This window comes from Pogoniulus pusillus, chromosome 8 (genome assembly GCF_015220805.1).
Source record: "Pogoniulus pusillus isolate bPogPus1 chromosome 8, bPogPus1.pri, whole genome shotgun sequence".
NCBI lineage: Eukaryota > Metazoa > Chordata > Aves > Piciformes > Lybiidae > Pogoniulus > Pogoniulus pusillus.
The window spans coordinates 36157852-36180907 of record NC_087271.1 but is presented as its reverse complement, the minus strand read 5'-3'; the positions used below and the strand labels follow the sequence as shown (position 1 = coordinate 36180907).

Genomic DNA, 23056 nt, shown 5'->3' with positions numbered 1-23056 from the left:
TCAGCACAGGGGCCCGCGACGTTGCAAGTACGTCGCAGGAGGGGGCGCCGGACCCCAGCCCGACCGTCCGCAGCCCAGCTACCGGCCCACTGCCTCCGCCTCAGCACCGCGACGAGCCCTTGGGCAGCTCAGCTCCTGGGCAGCTCAGCAACTCAGGGCCTATCCCATGCCCACTGCCCCCTCACCTCCGCTCCGGTCCTCCCCCCCTCCCCCCTTGCCCAAACTCACCGCTGTCCACCTTGAAGCGCTCATGCCTGGCTCGGAGCCCGTCGATCTCGCTCTGCTGGTCAGCCAGGAAGCGCTCTAGCTTCCCCTGCACCGGCTTAGGCAACTTGGTGAGCTCGGCCCGCTCCAAGAGCTGCTGCAGCACCGCCGCCATGTCGCGGGCGGCCGCGGCGCGTCCCGGCCTCACCGACACAAGGCGCCGCGGCCCGGCGGAGCAGGCGCCGTAATGCCGCATGCGCGGGCGAAGCGGCTGCCCCGCGGAACTCTGGGAAGTGTAGTTCTCGGGAGGGACGCAGCTCGGCCACAAGCAGTGTCACAGCATCACAGTATCACAGCATCACCAAGGTTGGAAGAGACCTCACAGGTCATCAAGTCCAACCCTTTACCACAGAGCTCAAGGCCAGACCATGGCACCAAGTGCCACGTCCAATCCTGCCTTGAACAGCTCCAGGGACGGCGACTCCACCACCTCCCCGGGCAGCCCATTCCAGTGTCCAATGACTCTCTCAGGGAAGAACTTTCTCCTCACCTCCAGCTTAAATCTCCCCTGGCACAGCCTGAGGCTGTGTCCTCTCGTTCTGGTGCTGGCCACCTGAGAGAAGAGAGCAACCTCCTCCTGGCCACAACCACCCCTCAGGTAGCTGTAGACAGCAATAAGGTCACCCCTGAGCCTCCTCTTCTCCAGGCTAACCAATCCCAGCTCCCTCAGCCTCTCCTTGTAGGGCTGTGCTCAAGGCCTCTCCACAGCCTCGTCGCCCTTCTCTGGACACGCTCAAGCATCTCAATGTCCCTCCTAAACTGGGGGGCCCAGAACTGAACACAGCACTGAAGGTATGGTCTAACCAGCGCAGAGTACAGGGGCAGAATGACCTCCCTGCTCCTGCTGACCCGCTTCCGGTGAGGCCACGATTTCTGCCACGTTGAATGAGGTGGAAGAGATCGTTTGATGCATTAAAGGAGCTAAAATCGATACAGGAAGCCCTAAGGCCTCTCAATGCTCTCCGCAAAGCTGCTCACCCTTCTCCGGCGCCCTGCGCGCCCGGGAGAGGCAGGCGTGACCGCTTCCGCCACTCCAAGCATGGCGGCTCCGGCGCCCTGCGCGCCCGGGAGAGGCAGGGGCAGGCGTGACCGCTTCCGCCACTCCAAGCATGGCGGCGCCGGCGCCCTGCGCGCCCGGGAGAGACAGGGGCAGGCGTGACCGCTTCCGCCACTCCAAGCATGGCGGCGCCGGCGCCCTGCGCGCCCGGGAGAGGCAGGGGCAGGCGTGACCGCTTCCGCCACTCCAAGCATGGCGGCGCCGGCGCCCTGCGCGCCCGGGAGAGGCAGGGGCAGGCGTGACCGCTTCCGCCACTCCAAGCATGGCGGCTCCGGCACCGCCCGCTCCCTCTGCGCGCCCTTTTCCCGCTCTCGGGCTCGGATTGGTTGCGTCATGTTTCCGTGCCGGGGCGGGCGTGGCGCCTGCCGATGACGCCAGCAGCGGCCGATTCGGGGCTGCGCTGAGGTGGCGGTCTTACCTCTCAGGACGGTGCGGGGACAGCCAGGGGCGACCCGCACCCAGAGGCGTAGCGGGCAGCTGACGAGAGTGACCGCCGACCTGTGAGCCGGGCTCCAGCGCAGGTGCGGGCGGGTGCGGAGGTGCTTTTGGTTCGGCTGGGTGGGCTGAGGCGAGGCGGGTGACAGCCGAACTCCTCGCCCTGCGCTGGCGCTTCGGCTCCGCCGTCCCGGTGCAGCTTTCTCCGGCAGATACTTTTGCGGGGGTTCAGAACGCCCTTTCCTTGTTCGCCATATGCTCTTGGCTTCACCTTTTTTTGGTAGTTAGCTTTTGTGGAAGTCCTTAATGCATGGAGCAAAATATGTCTGCAGGAAAGAGAGGAGTGTCTGCGGTAGTTCCTGTGCCCTGGACTCCTAGGGCTACTGGTAGGAGCTCTAAAGATGGCCTTTTGGATGTAGTCTGCAAATGCTTTAATGCCTGAGGAATCCGAATGCCAAATCGTGTGTGGCATGCCTCAGTGGGGGTTTATCAAGTCAGTCAAAGAGGAATGTGAATGCAAAATGTACACTTTGCCTTCTGGGCTCTGATGAAACATAATGCAGCACAAAAATGTGGCTTGGAGACACACTTTTCCTGGTCTTACTTGCATGACTTGCCATGTCATTTCAGTGACAGGTGCCTAAAAGAGTTTCCTTTCAAGTAAGAGCCACATACTTCTTTCTCTAGTATAAAGTTCATGTTTTTCTTGAAGCATCCCTCCCACACCTTGTAGATTGTAAAGCTGCTTAACCTTTGTTGCTACACAAAATAGTAACCCGTTCAGGATCTTTGTTTGAGACTCTTATTTTCATTTAACCAGTGTGATACATTCTATCATTTTGCTTTGTGCATTGTTTTGTAGGTTGAAAGGACAATACTTGGCCTGAAACCTGCAGGGATGGGTAGAACTTACTTTGTTGAGGAAGCTGTTGGGCAGTATCTTTCAGACCTCAGCACGAAATTGAAGCCATATGTCACTGGGCTGTTAATAGGCCAGGTAAGTGTGTAATATCTGAAGTGTGTTATGTGGAGTCGCTGTCCCTGGGGCACTTCAAGGCAAGGTTGGACGTGGCACTTGGTGCCATGGTCTAGCCTTGAGCTGTGTGGTAAAGGGTTGGACTTGATGATCTGTGAGGTCTCTTCCAACCCTGATGATACTGTGATACTGTGATAATCAGTCATGTTATTAGGGCAAACCCACCCCCCACACACCTTGGGCTTAATCATCTGGCATAAGGCTATTATTCAAACTGGAAGAAGCTCGATTTGTGTTACACATGATGAAGACATTTTTCCCCAGGAGGGTGGTGAGGCACTGAATAGGTTGCCCAGAGATGTTGTGGGGGCTCCAAGCTTGAAATTGTTCCAAGCCAGGTTGAATGGAGCCTTGAGCAACCTGGTCTAGTAGAGATGTCCCTGCCCCTGGTGGAATTGGAACTAGATCATCTTTAAGGTTCCTTCCAACTGAAACAATTCTGTTAATCTATGAATTACTTTTGTAGCAGCTTCCTGCAGAATTTAACAATACCTGGTGTAAAGCAACCTTTGAAGTTATAATATGAGACAGCATTTTCTCAGGCTTGATATCAACTGATGGTGTTTTTGCTTACATTCTTGTCTTTTAAAGTGTTCCCCACAACGAGACTACGTTATTCGGGCTGTTCAAAGCCCTCCGAAGGAAGAGCAGAAAGAAGACAACATCAATCACTCCAATTTGGCATCCATTGATGAGGAATGGATAACTACACATGCCAGTCAGGTAGCACAGGATGAGTTCAAGAAGGGGTGGGAGGGACAGAAAGGAAATAAGGTTGACCAAAATCTTGAGATGATATAAGTGATGACACAGGCTTTTTTCTCGCAGTAAAAGAACCCTACTAGTCATCCAGCTCTGGAGCCCTCAATACAGGAAGGACATGGATCTGATGGTGTAGTTCCAGAGAAGGGCCATGAGAATGATCAGGGAGCTGGAACACCCCTGCTACAAGGATGTACTGAGGGAGCTGGGGTTGTTCAGCCTGGAGAAGAGAAGGCTCTAAGGAAATCTAACAACAACCTTCCACTACCTGAAGGGGGCCTACAAAGACCTGTAGTGACAGGACGAGGAGCAATGGTTTTAAACTAGGAAAGAGTAGATTTAGATTGGATGTTAGGAACAGATTCTTGACTATGAGGGTGGTGGAGCCCTGGAACAGGTTGTCCAGGTTGGTAGTGAGGCTCCATTCCTGCAGATACTCAAGATGAGGTTCAGGGCTCTGGGCACCTGATCTAGTTGACAATGTCCCTGCTTACTGAAAGGGAGGTTGAACTAGATAATCTTTGGAGATCCATTCCAACCCAAGCCATTCTATGATTCTACATCTAAGCTCAGCACTGACATTTTACAACAGATTATCTGTACTGTTTTCAAAGGTTTTGATTGAACACAAGATTTGCTAGAACTGAAGCATGAAAATCTGAGAGAGGATTTCAGAGGAACCTGCAAATGAAAACCACTTTTGCTTGCTTCATTTCTGCTCTTGATACAAACTTATCTTGTTGGAAAATCTTCATAGATCAAATTGTAGGGTTGCTAGACCTTTGATTCCTATTAATAAAAGCTCATTTTTAATTCTAGGTTTCTAGAATGCTTCCTGGAGGCTTACTAGTTCTTGGTGTATTTATTATTGTGACTCCAGAGCTTTCAAAGGAGAGTCAAAACACTCTGCGCAAGGTAAGTAGACCTGGTGGAGAGACATGAGGATCTTTAGCTGGGTAGCTGAGTTGTCTTCTATCACAGACCTGAGTGTACCTTCCACTAGAGCAGGTTGCTCAAGGTCTTCTCCAACCTGGCTTGACCACCACCAGGGGGAGAGGGCATCCACGACCTCCTTGGCCAAGCTGTTCCATTGTCTCACCACCTTCACTGTAAAGAACTTAGTCCTATCTCACCAAAATCTCCCCTTCTCAAATTTCTAATCTCTTCTCCCTCCCTCCTCCTATCGCTACAAGCCCTTGGAAAAAGTCCATTCCCAGCTCTACTGTAGCCCTTCCTAGTGGTTGGACTTAGCCTAAAAGATAGTTTTTAACCAAACCAAAATGACTCTGATTCCACAATTCTACAAGACTGTTTTCCTGAAACTGTAATTATTTTGGTGGAAAAATCCATAATCCTTTTTTTTTTCCATCTCTAGCTGATCTTCTCAGTGGAAAAGTCCTTGACTAAGAGAAGGCTCTGGAAACCTGCTGAAGAGGAGGTCTCAGACAGAGCAGCTCTTCAGATTTGTTCTTCCACAAAAAAGTATCCTTTCTGAGCAAGCTTTGCTGATGGAAGGTGCTACCCCCCAGCCTATTTTGTTGGTGTTTCTGATTGATAAGTTGGGAGGAGGAAGATGTTTGAGTTCACTTAAATGTGGATCAGTAAGGTGAAATCAAGAGATTTTGCAAGGGCAGAATTCCCATTTCTTCCTGTTAGGTCTGTCTGTCAAGTGGCATCAAATCCTCTCTTTCCAGGCCAGTTTTGATCTGTGTAAATTGAAGAAAGCATCTAAAACACTGTAAAAGTTTTCTAGCTTGCTGTAACGTGGAAGTAGAGAAGTAGTGTGCATGGGGGACCAGTACAAGTGCTGCAGAGCATTGCTGGCTCTGCTGATGATTTCTCTCGAGGAGGAAAGAAGATTTTCCCTTAGCTGAGAGGCACAACTTGCAAATTGATGCCATAACCATTCCCCTCATGAATCAGCATCTATTGTAAGAGAAGGGAGAGCACCACTCTGTAGCAGCACTACAGGCTAGGGACAGAGTGTCTGGAGAGCATCCAGGCAGAGAGAGACCTGGGGGTACTGGTAGATAGTAGCTGAACGTAAACCAGCAGTGTGCCCAGGTGGCCAGCAAAGCCAATGTTATCCTGGCCTGGCTCATGAAGAGTGTGGCCAGTAGGTGAAGGGAGGTTCTTCTGCCCCTGTACTCAGCACTGCTCAGGGCACACCCTGAGTGCTTTGTCCAGTTCTGGGCTCCTCAATTCAAGAGAAATGTTGAGGTGCTGGAAGGTGTCCAGAGAAGGGTGACAAAGCTGGTGAGGGGCCTGGAGCAGAGCCCTGTGAGGAGAGGCTGAGGGAGCTGGGGGTGTGCAGCCTGTGGAAGAGGAGGCTCAGGGCAGACCTCATTGCTGTCTATAACTCCCTGAAGGGAGGCTGTAGCCAGGTGGGGTTGGTCTCTTCTGCCAGGCAGCCAGCCATAGAACAAGGGGACACAGTCTCAAGATGTGCTGGGGGAGGTCTAGGCTGGATGTTAGGAGGAAGTTGTTGTCAGAGAGAGTGATTGGCATTGGAATGGGCTGCCCATGTTGTTGGTGGAGTCACTGTCCCTGCAGGTGTTGAAGCAAAGCCTGGCTGAGGCACTTAGTGCCATGGTCTGGTTGATTGGCCAGGGCTGGGTGCTAGGTTGGCCTGGCTGAGCTTGGAGGTCTCTTCCAACCTGGTTGATTCTATGATAGTTCAAGTTTCTCATCAGATCATTTCCCACTTTTTTAGCCTAATGAGAGGCAAGAACTTTCTTCAGAGCATAAATTAGCTCAACAAGAAGTGAAGGACAGAGTTAATTGAAAATTGTTTTTATTCTGGGGTTTTTTTTTGCCTTTCACTGAATCTTTTTCTTTAAGTAACAAAGAGTAGTTTGCCGAACCTATGATGTGCAAGACCCCAAGGTGAGCTCCTCATCCTTTGTGTTGCACTCAGTTTCTAGTGCATGACAAACAACATTTCAAAAACTTCTCTTATTTATAGATCTGTGCAGTGATTAATGTTGATGCTTTGCTCTTTTTTATTCCCTGCTCTCAGAGTTCAGCTAAACCAGCTGACTGGAAATACCAGAGTGCTCTGTCTGCCTCCTGGCTAGCTCTGAGCTGCACAGTAAATGTTAATATTCATATTCCACTTCTTGCTACTTCACCAAACCATGACCTGGAGAAGAACACCAAGGTAAATAACTGAGTGTCTTACTTTTCTAGTTGGTCTCCACACTACTTTGGATAATTACATGAGAAAGATTTGAACAGTGGGACTAGAGGAGCAGGGCTAATCAGTGGCCAGCATTTGGTAGCTATTTAGAGATTCACAGGGGTTGGAAGGGACCCTCAAAAGTCATCTTGTCCAACCCTCTGCAATGAGCAGGGCCACCTGCAACTGGATCAGGCAGCTCAGGGTCACTTCTAGTCTGACTTTGAATATCTCCAGGGATGGGTTCTCAACCACATCCCTGGGCAACCTCTTCCAGTATTTTACCAATGTAATTCAAAGTTACCCTGAAGCATTCATAGCATAAAACATATTGAAAACTTCTGTGCTTAGTGTTGACAGTTTGCTCAAAAGTATTTAGCAGTTATGAGTGTTCCAACTAAAGTATCTTCTGCTTCATCTCCTGTGGAACCTTTCAAAACCTGCCTGGATGTGTCTTTGAGTGACTCCTGAGTACTATGTCCAGTTCTGGGCCCCTCAATTCAAGAAAGATGTTGAGAATGGGCTGCCCAGGGAGGTGGTGGAGGCACCGTCCCTTGAGGTCTTCAAGAAAAGACTGGATGAGGCACTTAGTGCCATGGTCTAGTTGACTGGATAGGGCTGGGGGGTAGGTTGGACTGGATGAGCTTGGAGGTCTCTTCCAACCTGGTTGATTCTATGATTCTAAGGTGTCCAGAGAAGGGTGACAAAGCTGGCGAGGGGCTGGGAACACAGCCCTGTGAGGAGAGGCTGAGGGAGCTGGGGGTGTGCAGCCTGCAGAAGAGGAGGCTCAGGGCAGAGCTCATTTCTGTCTGCAACACTCTGAAGGAAGGCTGTAGCCAGGTGGGGTTCGTCTCTTCTGCCAGGCAACCAGCAACAGAAGAAGGGGACAGAGTCTCAAGTTGTGGCAGGGGAGGTCTAGGCTGGATGTCAGGAGGAAGTTGTTGTCAGAGCGAGTGATTGGCATTGGAATGGGCTGCCCAGGGAGGTGGTGGAGTCATCACCATCCCTGGAGGTGCTGAAGCAAAGCCTGGCTGAGGCACTTAGTGCCGTGGTCTGGTTGATTGGCCAGGGCTGGGTGCTAGGTTGGCCTGGCTGATCTTGGAGGTCTCTTCCAACCTGGTTGATTCTCTGATAACCCCTACTGTTCTGTGATTCCTTAAGAGGTGTTTGTGTTTTCACTGTTTTCCCAGAATGGGTTAAACCGATGGTCAAAGCAGATAGAAGACAGTGTTTTTCTGATCAATGGACAAGTTAGAGGTGATGATACAGAACTGCTGGAAGGGCAGGTGAGTACTGGACAGTTTCTGTGTGCAGTAAGAATCTCTGGTGTGATAAATCACTGCCTGGAACATCTGTACAATATTTGTTGATCTAATTGACCTGTTTCAGGTAACTGGCGTGAATGAGTGCTTGCATTCCCATCTTCATTGCTTCATTGTCTACTTCTTTCTCTGGCAATGTGAAACCAATAATTAAATATGAACTCTGGCTGACTATTTTTCTATGTGCTGTCTCCTCATTGAAGGCTGTAAGGTGTGAATGCAGGTGATGAGATTTATGAGACCTATATATGCCTAAATGTTCAGCAAAGTGGAAACACCTCGTTTGGCTGATACCTTCATCTCTCCTTTTAATGTTGTAGTTCTGTTCTTGTGGCTGTTTTCTATGTGCCCTTTTCCTCACTTGAAAGCACTTCCACAGTGAGGAGAGTTGATTCAGGGAGATGTATTTTGGTTTTCCTGTTTCATGACACAAAGATTTTTTTCCCCTCAGAAAAAGTCAAAAGGAACTACTCAGTCTGGCACTCAGTTTTTTGATGTCAAGGTTCTGACACAACTGGTGAGTGTTTAGTGACTTGTACTGTATAACTGTACTGCTATCTTATAAAGTGGAGTTAAAAACTAAAATGACACTCTGAATTATTCTCTGGAAATCCAGTTTGCTTTATCCTAGGGTTTGGGTTTTTTGTCCTGTTGTGTGTATTGACTGTGAAATTTCTTGTAGAAGATAAGCATATTTCATGTCTTATTGTGACATGTCCAAAGGAAGGCAACAACACTGGCAAAGGATCTAGAACACAAGTCTTGTGAGGAGCTGCTGAAGGAGCTGGGGTTGTTTAGCCTGGAGAAGAGGAGGCTGAAGGGAGACCTTATCACCCTTTACAGCTCCCTGAAAAGAAGTTGGAGATAGGTGGTGGTTACTCTCCTCTCCCTAATAAGTGACAGGACAAGAGGAAATGGCTTCAAGTTGCACTAGGGGAGGTTTAGGTCAGACATTAGAAACAATTTCTTCAGTGAAAGAGTTGTTAAGCCCTGCACCAGGCTGCCCAAGACAGTAGTAGAGACACCAACCCTGGAAGTTTTCAAAAAACTCTGTAGATGTGCTGAGGGACATGATCCAGTGACAAGTGGAGTCCCTCAGGGATCAGTCCTGGCGCCAGTCTTGTTCAGCATCTTTGTCCGTGCTGTGGACAGAGGCATAGAGTGCAGCTTCAGCAAGTTTGCTGACCACAACAAGCTGTGTGGTGCAGCAGACATGCTGGAGGGCAGGGATCCACCCAGAGGGACCTGGACAGGCTGCAGAGGTGGGCACAAGCCAACCTCAGGAGGTTCAACAAGACCAAGTGCAAGCTCCTGCATCTGGGTGGAGGCAATGCCAAGCACAAATCCAGGCTGGGCAGTGAGTGGCTGGAGAGCAACCCTGAGGAGAGACACTTGGGGGTACTGGTGGATGAGAAGCTCACCATGAGCCAGCAGTGTGCACTTGCAGCCCAGAAAGCCAACCAGAGCCTGGGCTGCATCAGAAATGTGGCCAGCAGGGTGAGTAAAGTAAAAAACTTGTTCCTAACATCTAATCTAAGTCTGCTCTTCTCAAGCTTGAACCCATTGCCCCTCATCCTGTCACTGCAGGCCTTTGTAAACAGCTTCTCTCTGTCCTTCCTATAGGCCCCTTTCATGTACTGGAAGGCTGCTGTTAGGTCTTCCTGAAGCTGCCTCCTCTCCAGACTGAACAACCCCAGCTCCCTCAGGTGGTCCTCATAGCAGAGGTGTTCCAACCCTCTGATCATTTTCATGGCCCTCCTCTGGACCCACTGAATCAGGACCATGTCTTTCCTATAATGAGGGCTCCAGAATTGGATGCAGTACTGTAGGTGATATCTCACCAGAGCAAAGTGGCAGAATCACCTCTCTGGATCTGCTGGCCACACTTCTTTTGGTGTAGCCCAAGATAAGGTTTGTCTTCTGGGCTGCACCCATCCTGAAGTTCAGAATCACCTCTGTGGCTAGCTATGGACATCTACTTGAGTGTTCTCATCAGAGGTTCACTCACTGGTTCTGGGTTAAGGGACAGATCTTACGGAACTGAATCATAAGATAGAGCTGTTAGATCTGTGTCAGAAGTTTCCTCCCTACCAGAGGTAATGCTGACTAACTCTGGATGAGATGTCCCATTCCAGATCTCAAAGTCCAGATGTATCCAGGCTTCTTTCAGAGCACAGACCCTCCCAGTTGGTCAGGTAGTGCCTGAGTTCTCTGCAGATATTTCTAGTAAAACTACTTTAGATACCTGTAAAATGTCCTTTCAAAGAGTTGGTTTTTAGAATTACATTTTAAAGACTCAGCTTCTTTCATTATGTTGTTCCAGTGGTTAATTGCCTCAGAGTAAGGGAAACTTTTAGGTTAGGCAGAGGGAGTTTATGTGGTTCATGTGGCAGTTACACATCCCTGTGTTTCCAGGTGTTGTCTTGGAGAGCTCCACACAACACACTCACTGCTTTGGTCATGAGGGTGAATATTTCTAGGTGACAGTCTGATGCCACTCTTCATGTGACCACGTCTATAATTTGGTGCTGACTGAGGAGATGACTCTTAAGACACCTTAAATTATGCTGACTCTACAGTAAACAGACAGACTTCATTGCATAAACCACAAAATCATACAAAGATTGTTAGATTGCAATGGCAAGGCACAAGCTGCTTGCCTGGAAGATTTTAGAAGTCTTATAGACACAATCTTATTGGAAATATCAAGAAATGGAATACCTGGAAAATAAATACAGTTTGCATAATGGAAAAGGAGAGAATTTTTGGTCCTAACTGACAAAACTAAAAAAATGAATGAATTAAATTAGGCTTATAAAAAAAAATGAAGATAAGAAGTTACATGTACACATCTGAAGGTATGCTTTGAATTTCCCAATTCCATATTCTGTTGCTTACACTGCCAAGTGCCTTGGTAACATCCCTGTTTCTTTTGCAGTCCCAGGGTTCAAGTCATAGATCGACAGCTGCAGTCCAGATCTGCAGTGGTTCCATAAATCTCAAAGGTGCTGTGAAATGCAGAGCCTACATGCATAACAACAAGCCCAAAGTTAAAGAAGCTGTTCAGGTAGTGAAAAGGTTGTAGTTCATCAAAAGATTGTTCTGAAATCCATGATATTTGCCTGGTTTTTAATTTGCTGAAATGCCATGATCTAAACTGGGGTCAAAGTGTTTGTCTCCTTGAAAGACACAAGGATTGTGTTAGGAAGCATCTGTGTGTGAGGAGGATTCTCTTTTCCCTTCTTGAAGGTGTGTCTCCTGTTGCTAAGACTGTTCTCTGTTGAATCTGCACCTGATTTTACACCAGAACTGTCCAAATGATTAGGCTGTGATGAATTTTCTTTAAATGAGAGATGATCACAAGCTTTATCTTTCTATCTGTAAAGGGAAAGTACAGATTTATTTGTTAAATGGTTGGGTTTTTTTCCTCTGTGCCCAATCAGTGCTTTGTGATTACTTTTGCTTGATGTTTCATGGTAATCTCTGGAAGTTATTGGTTCTTATTCTAACACTACTAACATTTTCTGCAACTTTTCTTGGTTTATGGTTGTTTTAATTTCTTTGATGTTAACTTCCCATTCTTAGACTTTTAAAACTCTCTTTAGAGTTTCTGTTTTCTGGGAAAAATAACTCTTCTTTCAGCATGAATTAAACTTATGAGGGCTTTCTTTTGTGCTTTTGCACCAGTCACAGGTTTTCAAAAGGTTATCCTGTTTCTAATGTTTCCACTTCTGTCTTTACAGGCCTTGAAAAGAGACATCATAAACACCCTGAGTGATCGGTGTGAAATACTGTTTGAGGATCTCATTATAAATGAAGGACCTCACAAAAAAAGTAGGTGTTTAAAAACACCCCCCAACAGCTGACACTTGCAATGAATTCTGGTGGTTGTAGAAAATTCTCCTGGTCTACTCCAGAGGAAAATAAAAAGCAACATAGTTAGGGAAGAAGTTCTTCAGTATGAGGGTGATAAAACTTTGGAACAGGTTGCCTAAGGAGGTAATGGATGTCCCCTCCCTGGAGATGCTCAGGGCTAGGTTGGGTAAGCCTTGAGCAGCTGAGTCTAGTTGAGAGGTGTCCTTGAGAGGTGGCAAGGTGGGGTAGGGTGTCCCTGGCCATGGCAGGAGGGTTGGAACTAGATGATCCTTGCTGTCCCTTCCAACCCTGTCTGATTCTATCATTCTAGGTCATCTCTGAGATCCCTTCCACTGGAGGCCATTCTATGATTCTAGTTGTGATGTTTTGATTTCTTTTAAATATAATTAATATTAAGTATAATAAATGAATTGATTAGAAATAATGTTAAACCAGGTATTACTTGAAACACCAAATTGAAGGTGTTAAAGGAGCTTTGAAAAGACACCACCTTTTGGTTGTGATTTTAGGCAAAACAGGTTGATTGTGTAAGGACAAACTATTCATAGTGGATTGGATAGGGCTGACTGATGGGTTGGACTGGATGATAGAATCAGTCAGGGTTGGAAGGGACCACAAGGATCATCTAGTTCCAACCCCCCTGCCACGGGCAGGGACACCCTACCCTCCATCAGCCTGGCCACAGTCCCATCCAGCCCGGCCTTAAACACCTCTAGGGATGGGGCCTCAACCACCTCCCTGGGCAACCCATTCTAGGCTCTCACCACTCTCATGCCAAAGAACTTCCTCCTTATGTCCAGTCTGAATCTCACCACCCCAGTTTTGCTCCATTCCCTCTAGTCCTGTCACTCCCTGACAGCCTGAAAAGTCCCTCCCCAGCTTTTTTGCGAGCCCCCTTCAGATACTGAAAGGCCACAAGAAGGTCACCTGGGATCTTCCTATTCTGCAGACTGAACAGCTCCAACTCTTTCAGTCTGTACTCACAGCAGAGCTGCTGCAGCCCTCTGAGTATCCTCATGGCCCTTCTCTGGACACACTCCAGCACGTCCACATCCCTCTAAACCTGGATGCAGTACTCCAGGTGGGGTCTCAGCAGAGCGGAGTAGTGATCTTGGAGATGGTTGCTTCTATGATTCTACATTCACAATCACAGTTAGCTCCAGAATAAGGTAGTTGATTCATTCTGTTGTTAGCCACCTTGATCCAGCCTTCGTGATGTGAACTCGCTATTCTCAAGCGCATGCCGTATGCAGTTTCCTCTGCAGGTGGCACCCTTGCTACGTGGCTCTGTGGCACAAAGCAGCCAGATGCTTGCAACCCTTGGTGGTGAAATCATGCGCTGCTGTCTCTTACTAGCAGCCTTTACCAGAGTTCTTTTGCTAGTCGTTCTAAACATGGAAAATGAAATCTATCTTCTGTTTATTGTCTGGTTTGGAGGTCACTGGGGTATTTCTGGAGCAACTAATGTGAGAGTATAAATCAGTACAAAAGCAGCCAAAACTTGCCTAAAGCCTTAGCAGCTAATCGAGCCTGAAAGCAGGATTTTTACATGGAAACCTTGAGCAGTTCTTTTGCAATGTCTTTATCTTCTGAGCAGAGATTAGTGAGGAATCCTATCATAACTGGCAAGGTTTTTATTTGGCTGGTATTTCTTTTTCTCTCCCTCTTTCCTTTAGATTTTGAGCAGTCATATCATGTCTTACCTCAAAGACTGTTTGTCCCCATTGCTGGATCTGCTGTGATGCTGAGTGATTATAAGTTTGGTGATGAGGCCACTGGAGAGATTCAGGAACGGTTTGTTGAGCTGTTGGATCAGTCTGTGCAAACTGAAGATATCCATATAGCTGAGGACATAAGCACAGGTAAATACAGCATCCAAGAACAGCTGGAAAGATGCCTGCTGGAAAAGTACCTGAGGGTGTTGGTTGACAGATGTATGAAAATGAGCCAGCAGTGTGCTCCAGTGGCCAAGAAGGCTAAACAGCATCCTGACCTGGATCAGCAATAGTGTGATCAGCAGGACCAGGGCAGAGGTTGTCCCCCTGTACTTTGCACTGGTGAGGCCACATCTCGAATATTGGGTTTGAGTCCCTCACTTGGAGACATTGAAGGGCTGGAGCATGTCCAGAGAAGGGCAACAAAACTGATGAAGAGTCTGATGAAGAGTAGCTGACAGAACTGGGCTTGCTTAGTCTGGAGACAGTGAGGCTGAGGACAGACCTCATTGCTCTCTACAGCTCCCTGAAAGGAAGTTGCAGTGAGGTGGGGGTCCAGGTAGCTCAAGAAATGAGTTTATATGTTCTTGTTACAGAGTTATCATAGAACTATAGAATGGCTTACCTTGGAAAGGACCTCAGACATCATCTGCTTCAACCCCTTGTGATGGGCAGGGACACCTCTCAGCTAGACTTGGTTGCTCAAGGCTTCATTCAGCCTGACACTGAACACCTCCACGACCTCTCTGGCAACCCATTCCAGAGTCTCACCACCCTCATCATGATGAACTTCTTCCTAAAATCCAGTGTAAACCTACTCTCCCTCAGCTCCAAACCATTTCTCCTTGTCCTGTCTCTAGACATCCTTACGGAAAGTCCCTCCACATCTTTACTGTTACAATCCCTTCAGGTATTGGAAAGCAGCTCCAAGGTCTCCCAAGAGCCTTCTCCTCTCCAGGTTTAACAACTACAACTCCCTCAGCCAGCCTACCTCATAGCAGAGGTGCTCCAGCCTTCAGATCATCCTTGTGGCCCAACTCTGGGGATTGTTTTTCTTGTCAAACCAGTATAAATTAAAGGAATTGTGTAGCAGAGGAGAGTGGTTAAAAAACCTTACAAAGAGAATTTGGGGATAAACTGAGAGGCTGGCCTTACTGCAGACACCACCATGAACTATGTCCTCTAGACTGGGCTCTAGAGTGATGAAAATCAGAATGCTATTGGCACAGTAGTGGTGGATTCTGGTAATGATTCTTATAACTTTATTGACTTATGACTTATTTATACACATTTATAAACCTTACTGTGTCCAGTTCAGGGCTACTCAATTCAAGAGAGATGTTGAGGTACTGGAATGTGTCCAGAGAAGGGTGACAAAGCTGGTGAGAGGCCTGGAGCACAGCCCTGTGAGGAGAGGCTGAGGGAGCTGGGGGTGTGCAGCCTGCACAAGAGGAGGCTCAGGGCAGAGCTCATTGCTGTCTACAACTCCCTGAAGGGAGGTTGTAGCCAGGTGGGGTTGGTCTCTTCTGCCAGGCAACCAGCAACAGAAGAAGGGGACACAGTCTCAAGTTGTGCCGGGGGAGGTCTAGGCTGGATGTTAGAAAGAAGTTGTTGTCAGAGAGAGTGATTGGCATTGGAATGGGCTGCCCAGGGAGGTGGTGGAGTCATCATCCCTGGAGGTGTTGAAGCAAAGCCTGGCTGAGGCACTTAGTGCCGTGGTCTGGTTGCTTGGCCAGGGCTGGGTGCTAGGTTGGACTGGCTGATCTTGGAGGTCTCTTCCAACCTGGTTGATTCTATGATTCTATTAAGGCCATTTTAGGAATTAGGCTTGTTAACTGTGTAAGAAAACTGTTCTGCCTTGTAAAGGAATTTTGCAGTTGGGTTTTGATTGGCACTCTGATATGACATGTCTTTATGTGTTTGATAGGACATGTCTTATGTGAGTATTGCCTTCAGATACTGCTCTTAATTCCCATGTCTTCTTCCTGATCATTCTAACCTTTAACATCTCCCCATCCTTTAGTCATAGTGACCTTCCATTCTTGTTAGCTTGATTTCAGACCTGTTTATTATAACCCTAATCGGCCCAAAAGTTACCTCCCTCATTCCACTGTTGTGTTGCTGTGAATGTGTTTGTGTGAGATAATGGTGGAGTTTGAGGTTTCTGCTGGGTAAAGTATTTATCAGTGCACCATGCCAGTTTGAAAAGCATCTTGGAGGTCTCTTCCAACCTGTTTGATTCTATGATTTGTTGTATCTCAGACTGTGGTACCATCTTTATCAATAGCAATAAGTCAATATTCAGTAATGGCAGTGTAGTACCATCTTTATCAATAGTAATAAAAATTGAATATTCAGTAATGGCATAAAAATTGGTTTGTAGTGAGTCTTGCAATCATCCTTTCTGTCTGTAGCCCCATTCCTGTGGTCTCAGGCACCAAACTTGAATTAACTGGAAATCCTATCCATTAAGGAAAGTTTGCTGATAAAAAGAATTGTTTAACAGTCCAAAATGTGGCTTCTAAAGTAGTTTCTTTCCTGTTGTTCTTTAAGATATGCACTTGAGAAGAATAAGCTCTAATCAGCATAGCCAAAATAACTACTTTTAAGCAGCTTTTAGTCAAAATATATGAAATGAAGGTATTTTGAGAAGGTCAGTTTGGTGTGCTGTCTCCTAACAGATTTCTTCTCTTGATCCCTCATAAACTCTCCAGTAAGGTCACTACTGGGTCATACTTTCAATTTGTTGCTTGGAAAACAGAAAGTAAAAAGGGTCCTATTTACAATTGGATGATCTAAACAGCTCTAAGGCTGTATCTTCAAGGTATTTAGTGCTTTAATGCAAGCAACTGAAAGCTCTGCATTTCTGATTGGCTTTACTAAATCCCTGCTTCTCCTGGCTGCAAGGGATGGGGTGTTAAATACCATGAGTGGATAAACATGAATAAAGGCTCAGTAGTGGTAATCACTGCCCCATCTTTGTTAGCAAATTGAAGAATTAATGAAGAGCTGAAGAGTCGTAAACTGGTTATTAGAAGGCAGCTGGTTTTGAATCATTGAATCATAGAATCAGTCTGGTTGGAAGGATCATTAAGTTCCAACACCCCTGCCATGGGCAGGGACACCCTACCCTAGATCAGGCTGGCCTGATGAAGCAAATGGTGAAGCCTATATGAAGCCAAGTGCTGGGAGAGGCTGCCCTTAAGGAAAAAACACAGCAATGGGAAGCACTGAACTGATGCTGCACTCATTCTTGCTTCACAGAATGGCAGGATCTGGCTGGATCCTGCCCAACTGAAATTGATCCCACCCAACTGAAAATGTAGTGTGATTTATCACAGTATCACCAAGGTTGGAAGAGACCTCATAGATCATCAAGTCCAACCCTTTACCACAGAGCTCAAGGCTAGACCATGGCACCAAGTGCCACGTCCAATCCTGCCTTGAACAGCTCCAGGGATGGCGACTACAGCTACAGCTGCTTCACATGCAAGCCTTCCATAACTTCATGGCATAAATGCTAGTGGCTCAAGGGTGTTTCTTTCTTTTCTCTTCCTTCCTCTTTCTTTCCTTGCCCCTGAGCAAGGCAGTGTTGCTGCCTTGATGTGCAACTTGAAAAGTTCCTTTCAGAACAGTGCCACAGTTTTGAAGGAGTGCAAAGAAACTTGGAGTTAGGGGGCATAGGCTCTCCTGCTTGCTCATCAGCATTAAAGCAGAGAGAAACCTGATAGATCTGAACTTCAAATGTGATGAGCTGCTCTAAAAGTTATCTGTTATTTTAATGAACTGATAGCTGTGGTAGTTCAGAAAGAATGTGGTACTCTTCCCATGCTGGCACTTAGTTCAAAAGCTCTATAGCAACAGAAGAAGATTTCTGCTTGTGTTTTAGACACACAAGGGAGTGTTTTCCTTTGCACAGGAAACAGTAGTGCTGAAACTCATTGTGAACCAGTGGGTTTCAGAGGGAGTTGATAATTTCCCTTCAGAAAGGCACTGCTGCTACTGAAATGTTGTGTCCTTATTTCTTTCTTATGTGCCTGTGCAGCTTGCAGAGACCTCAAAGCAGTCTTTATGCTGAATGTATGCATATGGATGTGTGCCTGTGTCTATATAGATATCAGTCTTGTGAATGTTCCTGCTGGACAGTTACTAATTGTTCTGCTGCAATACATCCTGCAACAAAGGCAGTGAGCTCAGGTGCAATGGATACATAAGGAACATATCTTTCATGATGAGGCTGGGGAGACTGGAACAGGTTGCCCAGAGAAGTTCTGGATGCCTCATCCCTGGAAGTGTTCAAGGCTGGATATGGCTTTGGGCAACCTGATCTAGTGGACAGAGCAGGGCCAGGTGGTGTTTGAAAGGTCTCTTCCAACCCAAGCTGTGATTCTCTGATCCTGTGACTCAGGATAGAATCATAGAATCAACCAGGTTGGAAGAAACCTCCAAGCTCAGCCAGCCCAACCTAGCACCCAGCCCTATCCAGTCAACCAGACCATGGCACTGAGTGCCTCAGCCAGGCTTTGCTTCAACACCTCCAGGGATGGTGACTCCACCACCTCCCTGGGCAGCCCATTCCAATGCCAATCACTGTCTGTGAAGAACTTCCTTCTAACATCCAGCCTGTACTTCCCCCAACACAACTTGAGACTAAAGACAGGCTCTAAATATCTAGTTCCAGTGCTTTTGTGTAGCAACAGGTCTTGTGCAAGTTTGCCTTCAGAAGCTTTTGAAGACAATCATGTTTGTGACTCATTTTAGATGCCCAAACCAACTTTTCTGATCATACATGTAGATTATACATATAATGCACTGCTAATGATATGATGCAGGGAAAGTAGTCTTCCATGAATCATTTACACATGAGTCACACAACGGATGTGCCTGGTTACTCAACCATATAATTTGTAATTTATAGGTGATTGAGAACCCTGCTCTGGAAATGGAAGTTCTGCTTTTGTTTAGATCAGTGTTCCATGGAACTGCTGAAACTGGATAGCTGGTGCTGCTGTGCATTTTTCTTCTTCATCTTCCAAGCAAGAACAGTCTATTAGGATTTATTTTCCTCAGCATGTCCCTTCTGCTCTTTCTGAAGGCATCCAGACCTCGCTACTGTAGCACAGTTATTTCCCTGTGCTTCACTTATCCAGAAGATGTCTGCAGCAATAGTAACTACTGCATTGTAATCAGAACTTTTGACAAGTGGTAGCTTAGCAAACTCTTCTGGGAACAGGAGTGCACATTGAAAGCCTCTGACCCATCACTGTCAGGTACCCTTATCACTGAACAGCTAGTCCAAGCTAACACTTGCTCTGTGAGAGCCAAAGGGGAACAAGTTCAGCTGGAGGACTTGAGATTAATCCCCTCTGTTCTCTCCTCCCCCTCTCTAACAAGCTGGATATAGCCAAGTGATTAGAGAAATCTTTGGAAAGGAAATAGAAATGGGCTTGAATCCCCTCAGCCTGGAAATAGCCAAGCCCTCTCATCCTGGCTGAGCAGTCTGAGGATTTAGTAGTTGTTCCAGAGTGGAACATGTCCTCTGTGCCTGCTCTCGGAAGATTTTAGTCCCTGTTTTTTAGGGAATCTTCAGGAAGGAACTTCTGTGCTTGGGAAAAAATAATAATCAGAAAACACTTCTGGGTGTTGGGTAGGAAGATGATACTGGGCTGGCTCTCTCTTTTACTGACAGCAGGTTTTGCATGTAGCCTGAACTCTGAAGGGAACACTGTGATCTTGGGAGGTAGTTAAAGGTTCGTTTGGGTGGTTCCTTTGCAGAGTAGTGAGATTCTCCCCAGGTTATGCAGAGAGGATTGAATATGTTATTCTGAAAGCAGGGGGTGGAAAAAGAGCCTTGGAACTCATCCAAATTCTTCTTCTTTGGACAAGGAACTCTTCCAAAATACATTCCCAAATGCATTTTTTCCTCTGTATTCCTTAAGGCATATGATACAGTTTAGCACTTTGCTGTTCCTACTGTACCATTTCTACTGCAGTAAACTTTTCCTGCTATAAATGCACTGTCTAATGGTGATGTGACATTCTTGGCATTAATTCAGCTGTAAAGAACAATTGCTGGCTTTTCACCTGATATTTACTTCTTCCTTTGGTTTCCCTGCAGTTGATATTTGTCCAGTTCCTGACCATATGGATGCCCCACAACCTCAACAACTGACAAAAGCAACGTTGCTGTTGAAGCTTCAACAAAATATGGGTATGTCACTTCCCTGGCTTTAGCCATTGGAATCCAGCACCTGTACTGGGCCCTTTTAGTACTGTTAGCTGCTGCAGCATTAATGATAAACTGATGGTCACCATAATACTGTCCTGAAACAGGCTCCTATTTCAGTACTGTAGGTGCAGAGTGTTCCTGGGGAAGGAAGGACCACAGCCTGCTGCTGTTGTTCAGCCTTCAAGGCAATACAGAAGGCTCCTGTAGCTTTATTTCTTTTTTTTGAGGAGCTACCACTTCTTCAATTCCATGCTTCAAAAAGCCAAACACAGTTGAACAGCTCTGTCAAGCAGTCATCCATAAATCAGTTGGTGACTCACTAGACTGCTTCCAAAGCTGACAAATACATTTGGGCTTGGGTGATCATTGTCAGCTTCAATAATTCAGGGCACACCAGCCACAGAATTCTCTCAAATACAACCTCTCCGTGATCCTCCTTCATCCAGCCCTCAGATATTTGCCTGCTCTTAGTAGAGTTTTTATTTGCTGTAAGTTCTGACTGTCTTTTTATATTACAATCAGTGATGCTTTAGTTAAAACAGTAACTCAGTAACTCCTGTTTTCTGAAATAGGAATATGATAACTGGAAGATAAAGAGAAGGATCAATAAATATGTTTGCTTTGGATGTAAAAATGTTTTCCCTTGGCTCATTCCTCAGGTGTTTTGGCTCTTTTCATAGACTCACAACATCATTTCAATTTGAAACGCCCTATAAGACCCTTGAGCCCAACCATTGCTAACTCTGCCAAGCCTGGTGCTGAACCATGTCCCTCAGCATCACATCTCTGCAGCTTTGAAACACCTCCAGGGATGGAGATTCAACCACCTCCCTGTGCAGCATGTTCTAGTGTTTGAGAATCCTTTCAGTGAAGAAATTTCTTCTAATACCCAACCTAAACCTCCCCTGGTGCAACTTGAGGATGTTTCCTCTTGTTTTATCACTTACGAGGAAGCAGAGACCAACCCCACCTGGGTCCCGCCTCCTTTCAGGGAGTATAGAGAGCCAGAAGGTCTCTCCTCAGCCTCCTTTTCTCTAGGCTAAACAACACAGTTCTCTCAGTTGCTCATCATAAGGCCTGTGCTCCAAACCTGTTTTGTATGTTGTCTTCTCAACTGTGTTAGTAGCAAGGATGTCAGCCTTTGGTTAGAAATGTCATGTGAAGCTTTTATAACTTAGTTATCTGGCAGGGTGACTTCAAAGTTAGGCTTAACAGTGGCAAGTAGTCGTTGAGGTGGCTCTCTTTGTTTCTCTTCCTGCTTGTCATTTCCCTTGACCCTGCCCTCCACACCCTAGGTGCTGCTGACTGTGCTGCCCTCACTGAAGGCCTTTCCTTTGTTGTTCTAGGTGTGGTAATAGCTGCTGCTGTCGCAGTCTTCGCATCGATCTTCTCCTTCAATTACTTTAGTGATTAAACTCCGGTGACCAGAGCTCCGTGGGAGTATTGGCCAGTTGCAAGATGGAAACCTCTGAGTTTAATACATTCATAATTAAAAATAGTTACCTGAATGTCACCAGTTAGATGTGCAATCAGAGTTGTAATGATAGGTTCACTTAGCTTTGTTCCAGCATGCACTTGCTCTATCAAGTAGAATCATGCAGGTACAGCATCAGGTGAATCAGGTTTACAGGAGACTAAACCTGTGTAAACTAACCCCAAGAAAGAACCCCTCAACAACTGTAGAACCTTAATTTTCTTCCTCTTGCTGGTTTAATGTCAAATGCTACTACTGGTGGTTTTCAGGACTAGCATAGTTACCTGGTAGGGCAATTCTTGCTTTAAGGATTCTGTTGCTTAAAGAAGTCTCAATTCCTTGGTATAAAATTAGATGTAATGAAGGCAACGTTTCACAATAGGCATGGTTTTAGATAATAGTGGGTATTAGTAGCACAATAGATAAACAAATAGCTTCTAGTAGTTTTAAGCCTAGGGCAATTCAGCCTGCAACTACCTGAGTTCAAGGCCTGAAGAGCACAGGAATCAATACAATGAGTAGAGCTTCCGAGCTATGTACATGCTGCCTTTTACTCAGCGACTCTTGATGAGGATTTCTCTCTCCAGCTCTGATCCAGTTATTGTTCTCTTGGCATATTAACTATTTCAGATCTTATTTATAGTCAGTTGGATAGAGCCTTGAGCAAACTGCTCTAGTACAAGGTGTACTTGCCTGCGCTGTGGCAGAGGGGTTGGGAATAACATCATGTCCCTTCCAGCCTGAGCCATTCTATGATATTTTAGCAGCAGCTGCATTTGGCAGCCCTTTTGGGCTATCTTATATGTACATGCAAGTCGTTCAAATTGTTTGTTAATCACTGTGAAGGGACAGCTTTGCATTAGAATCACAGCATTAAGTTTCAATTGGGAAAGACCTTTAAGATCATGAAGTCCAACCATTATGAGATACTCTTTTGCATACATTAAGTCACAATCACAGAACCGTTCAGGTTTGAAAGGACTTAAAATCCTCGAGTCCAATTGTAACCCAGCTACCATGGCCACTAAACTAGACCCTGAAGCACCACATCTATGGCTTCTTGAACACCTCCAGGGATGGGGATTCCACTGCCTCCATGGGTGGAGTCCTGACCACTCTTTCAGGAAAGAAATCTTTCCTAATGCTCAACCTAAACCTCCCCAGGCACAACTTAAGCCTGTTTTCTCTCATCCTATCTCTGGTTACTTGGCACCAGCCTCACTCCAGCCTCCTTTCAGGGAGTTGCCAGGAGGAGAGCAGAGGAAGGAAAGAATTCTAGTAAGGTTAGTAAAGATAATTTGTACATGATAAGTGATGTTTACATGGATCTGAACTACAGTAGAGAAGGATTCCATATTTTGGGGTGGTTTATTACTACTGCACACCACTTATTTTTTGTATAAAGACACTGGAACAGTAAGGAACAGTATCAAGACTTTGGTTCTAAAGCATAATGAAAGATGTCCTGGGATGCTTTGAATAAAATACAGCTATGAGAAAGCTGTCATCTGTGTGTTCTGTTGTCCCATGTTTGGAAGGAGCTGCTATTAGTATAGGGGGTGATGAACTTGTGAGTAGCCCTGCAGAAAAGGACTTGGGAATTCTGATGGATGAGAAGCTGGACGTTAGCTGCTTGCAGACCAGAAGGTCAACAGCATCCCTGGGCTGCATCAAAAAGCTGGACAGCAGGTGAAGAGAGATGATTCTA

At 46.4% G+C, this 23056-nt stretch overlaps 2 protein-coding genes across 6 annotated transcripts in view; one reads left to right on the top strand and one right to left on the bottom strand.

Moving 5' to 3' along the window:
- The window catches only part of TPR (translocated promoter region, nuclear basket protein), a 62665-nt gene extending 62258 nt beyond the window's left edge, over positions 1-407 (bottom strand). For all 3 annotated transcript variants that reach the window (XM_064148054.1, XM_064148056.1, XM_064148055.1), the window contains exon 1: positions 229-407. In XM_064148054.1, the coding sequence (XP_064004124.1) occupies positions 229-379 (151 nt within the window). In that variant the 5' untranslated portion in view covers positions 380-407. The remainder of the gene's footprint in view (positions 1-228) is intronic.
- A 1324-nt stretch (positions 408-1731) lies between these two features.
- On the top strand, positions 1732-22848 carry ODR4 (odr-4 GPCR localization factor homolog). Of its 3 annotated transcripts, none has more exons than XM_064148050.1 (14): positions 1732-1842; positions 2619-2753; positions 3384-3515; positions 4374-4469; positions 4930-5036; positions 6404-6440; positions 6574-6714; positions 7923-8018; positions 8506-8571; positions 10993-11121; positions 11798-11888; positions 13607-13792; positions 19764-19856; positions 21221-22848. In XM_064148050.1, the coding sequence occupies exons 2-14, from the start codon at positions 2655-2657 to the stop codon at positions 21286-21288; spliced, it is 1341 nt and encodes a 446-aa protein (XP_064004120.1). In that variant the 5' UTR covers positions 1732-1842; positions 2619-2654; the 3' UTR covers positions 21289-22848. The 3 variants fall into 3 exon arrangements, with proteins under 3 accessions (XP_064004120.1, XP_064004123.1, XP_064004122.1); XM_064148053.1 differs by lacking the exon at positions 21221-22848 and adding an exon at positions 19992-20496; XM_064148052.1 differs by lacking the exon at positions 1732-1842 and adding an exon at positions 2092-2142.
- Positions 22849-23056: the final 208 nt, after the last annotated feature.

Excerpts from the sequence above, each read along its gene's own strand:
- ODR4 (XM_064148050.1), top strand. The coding sequence starts at position 2,655 with ATGGGTAGAACTTACTTTGTTGAGGAAGCTGTTGGGCAGTATCTTTCA. Across the intron at positions 2,754-3,383 it reads CTGGGCTGTTAATAGGCCAG|TGTTCCCCACAACGAGACTA; the intron begins GTAAGTGTGTAA and ends TGTCTTTTAAAG. Across the intron at positions 3,516-4,373 it reads TAACTACACATGCCAGTCAG|GTTTCTAGAATGCTTCCTGG; the intron begins GTAGCACAGGAT and ends TTTTAATTCTAG.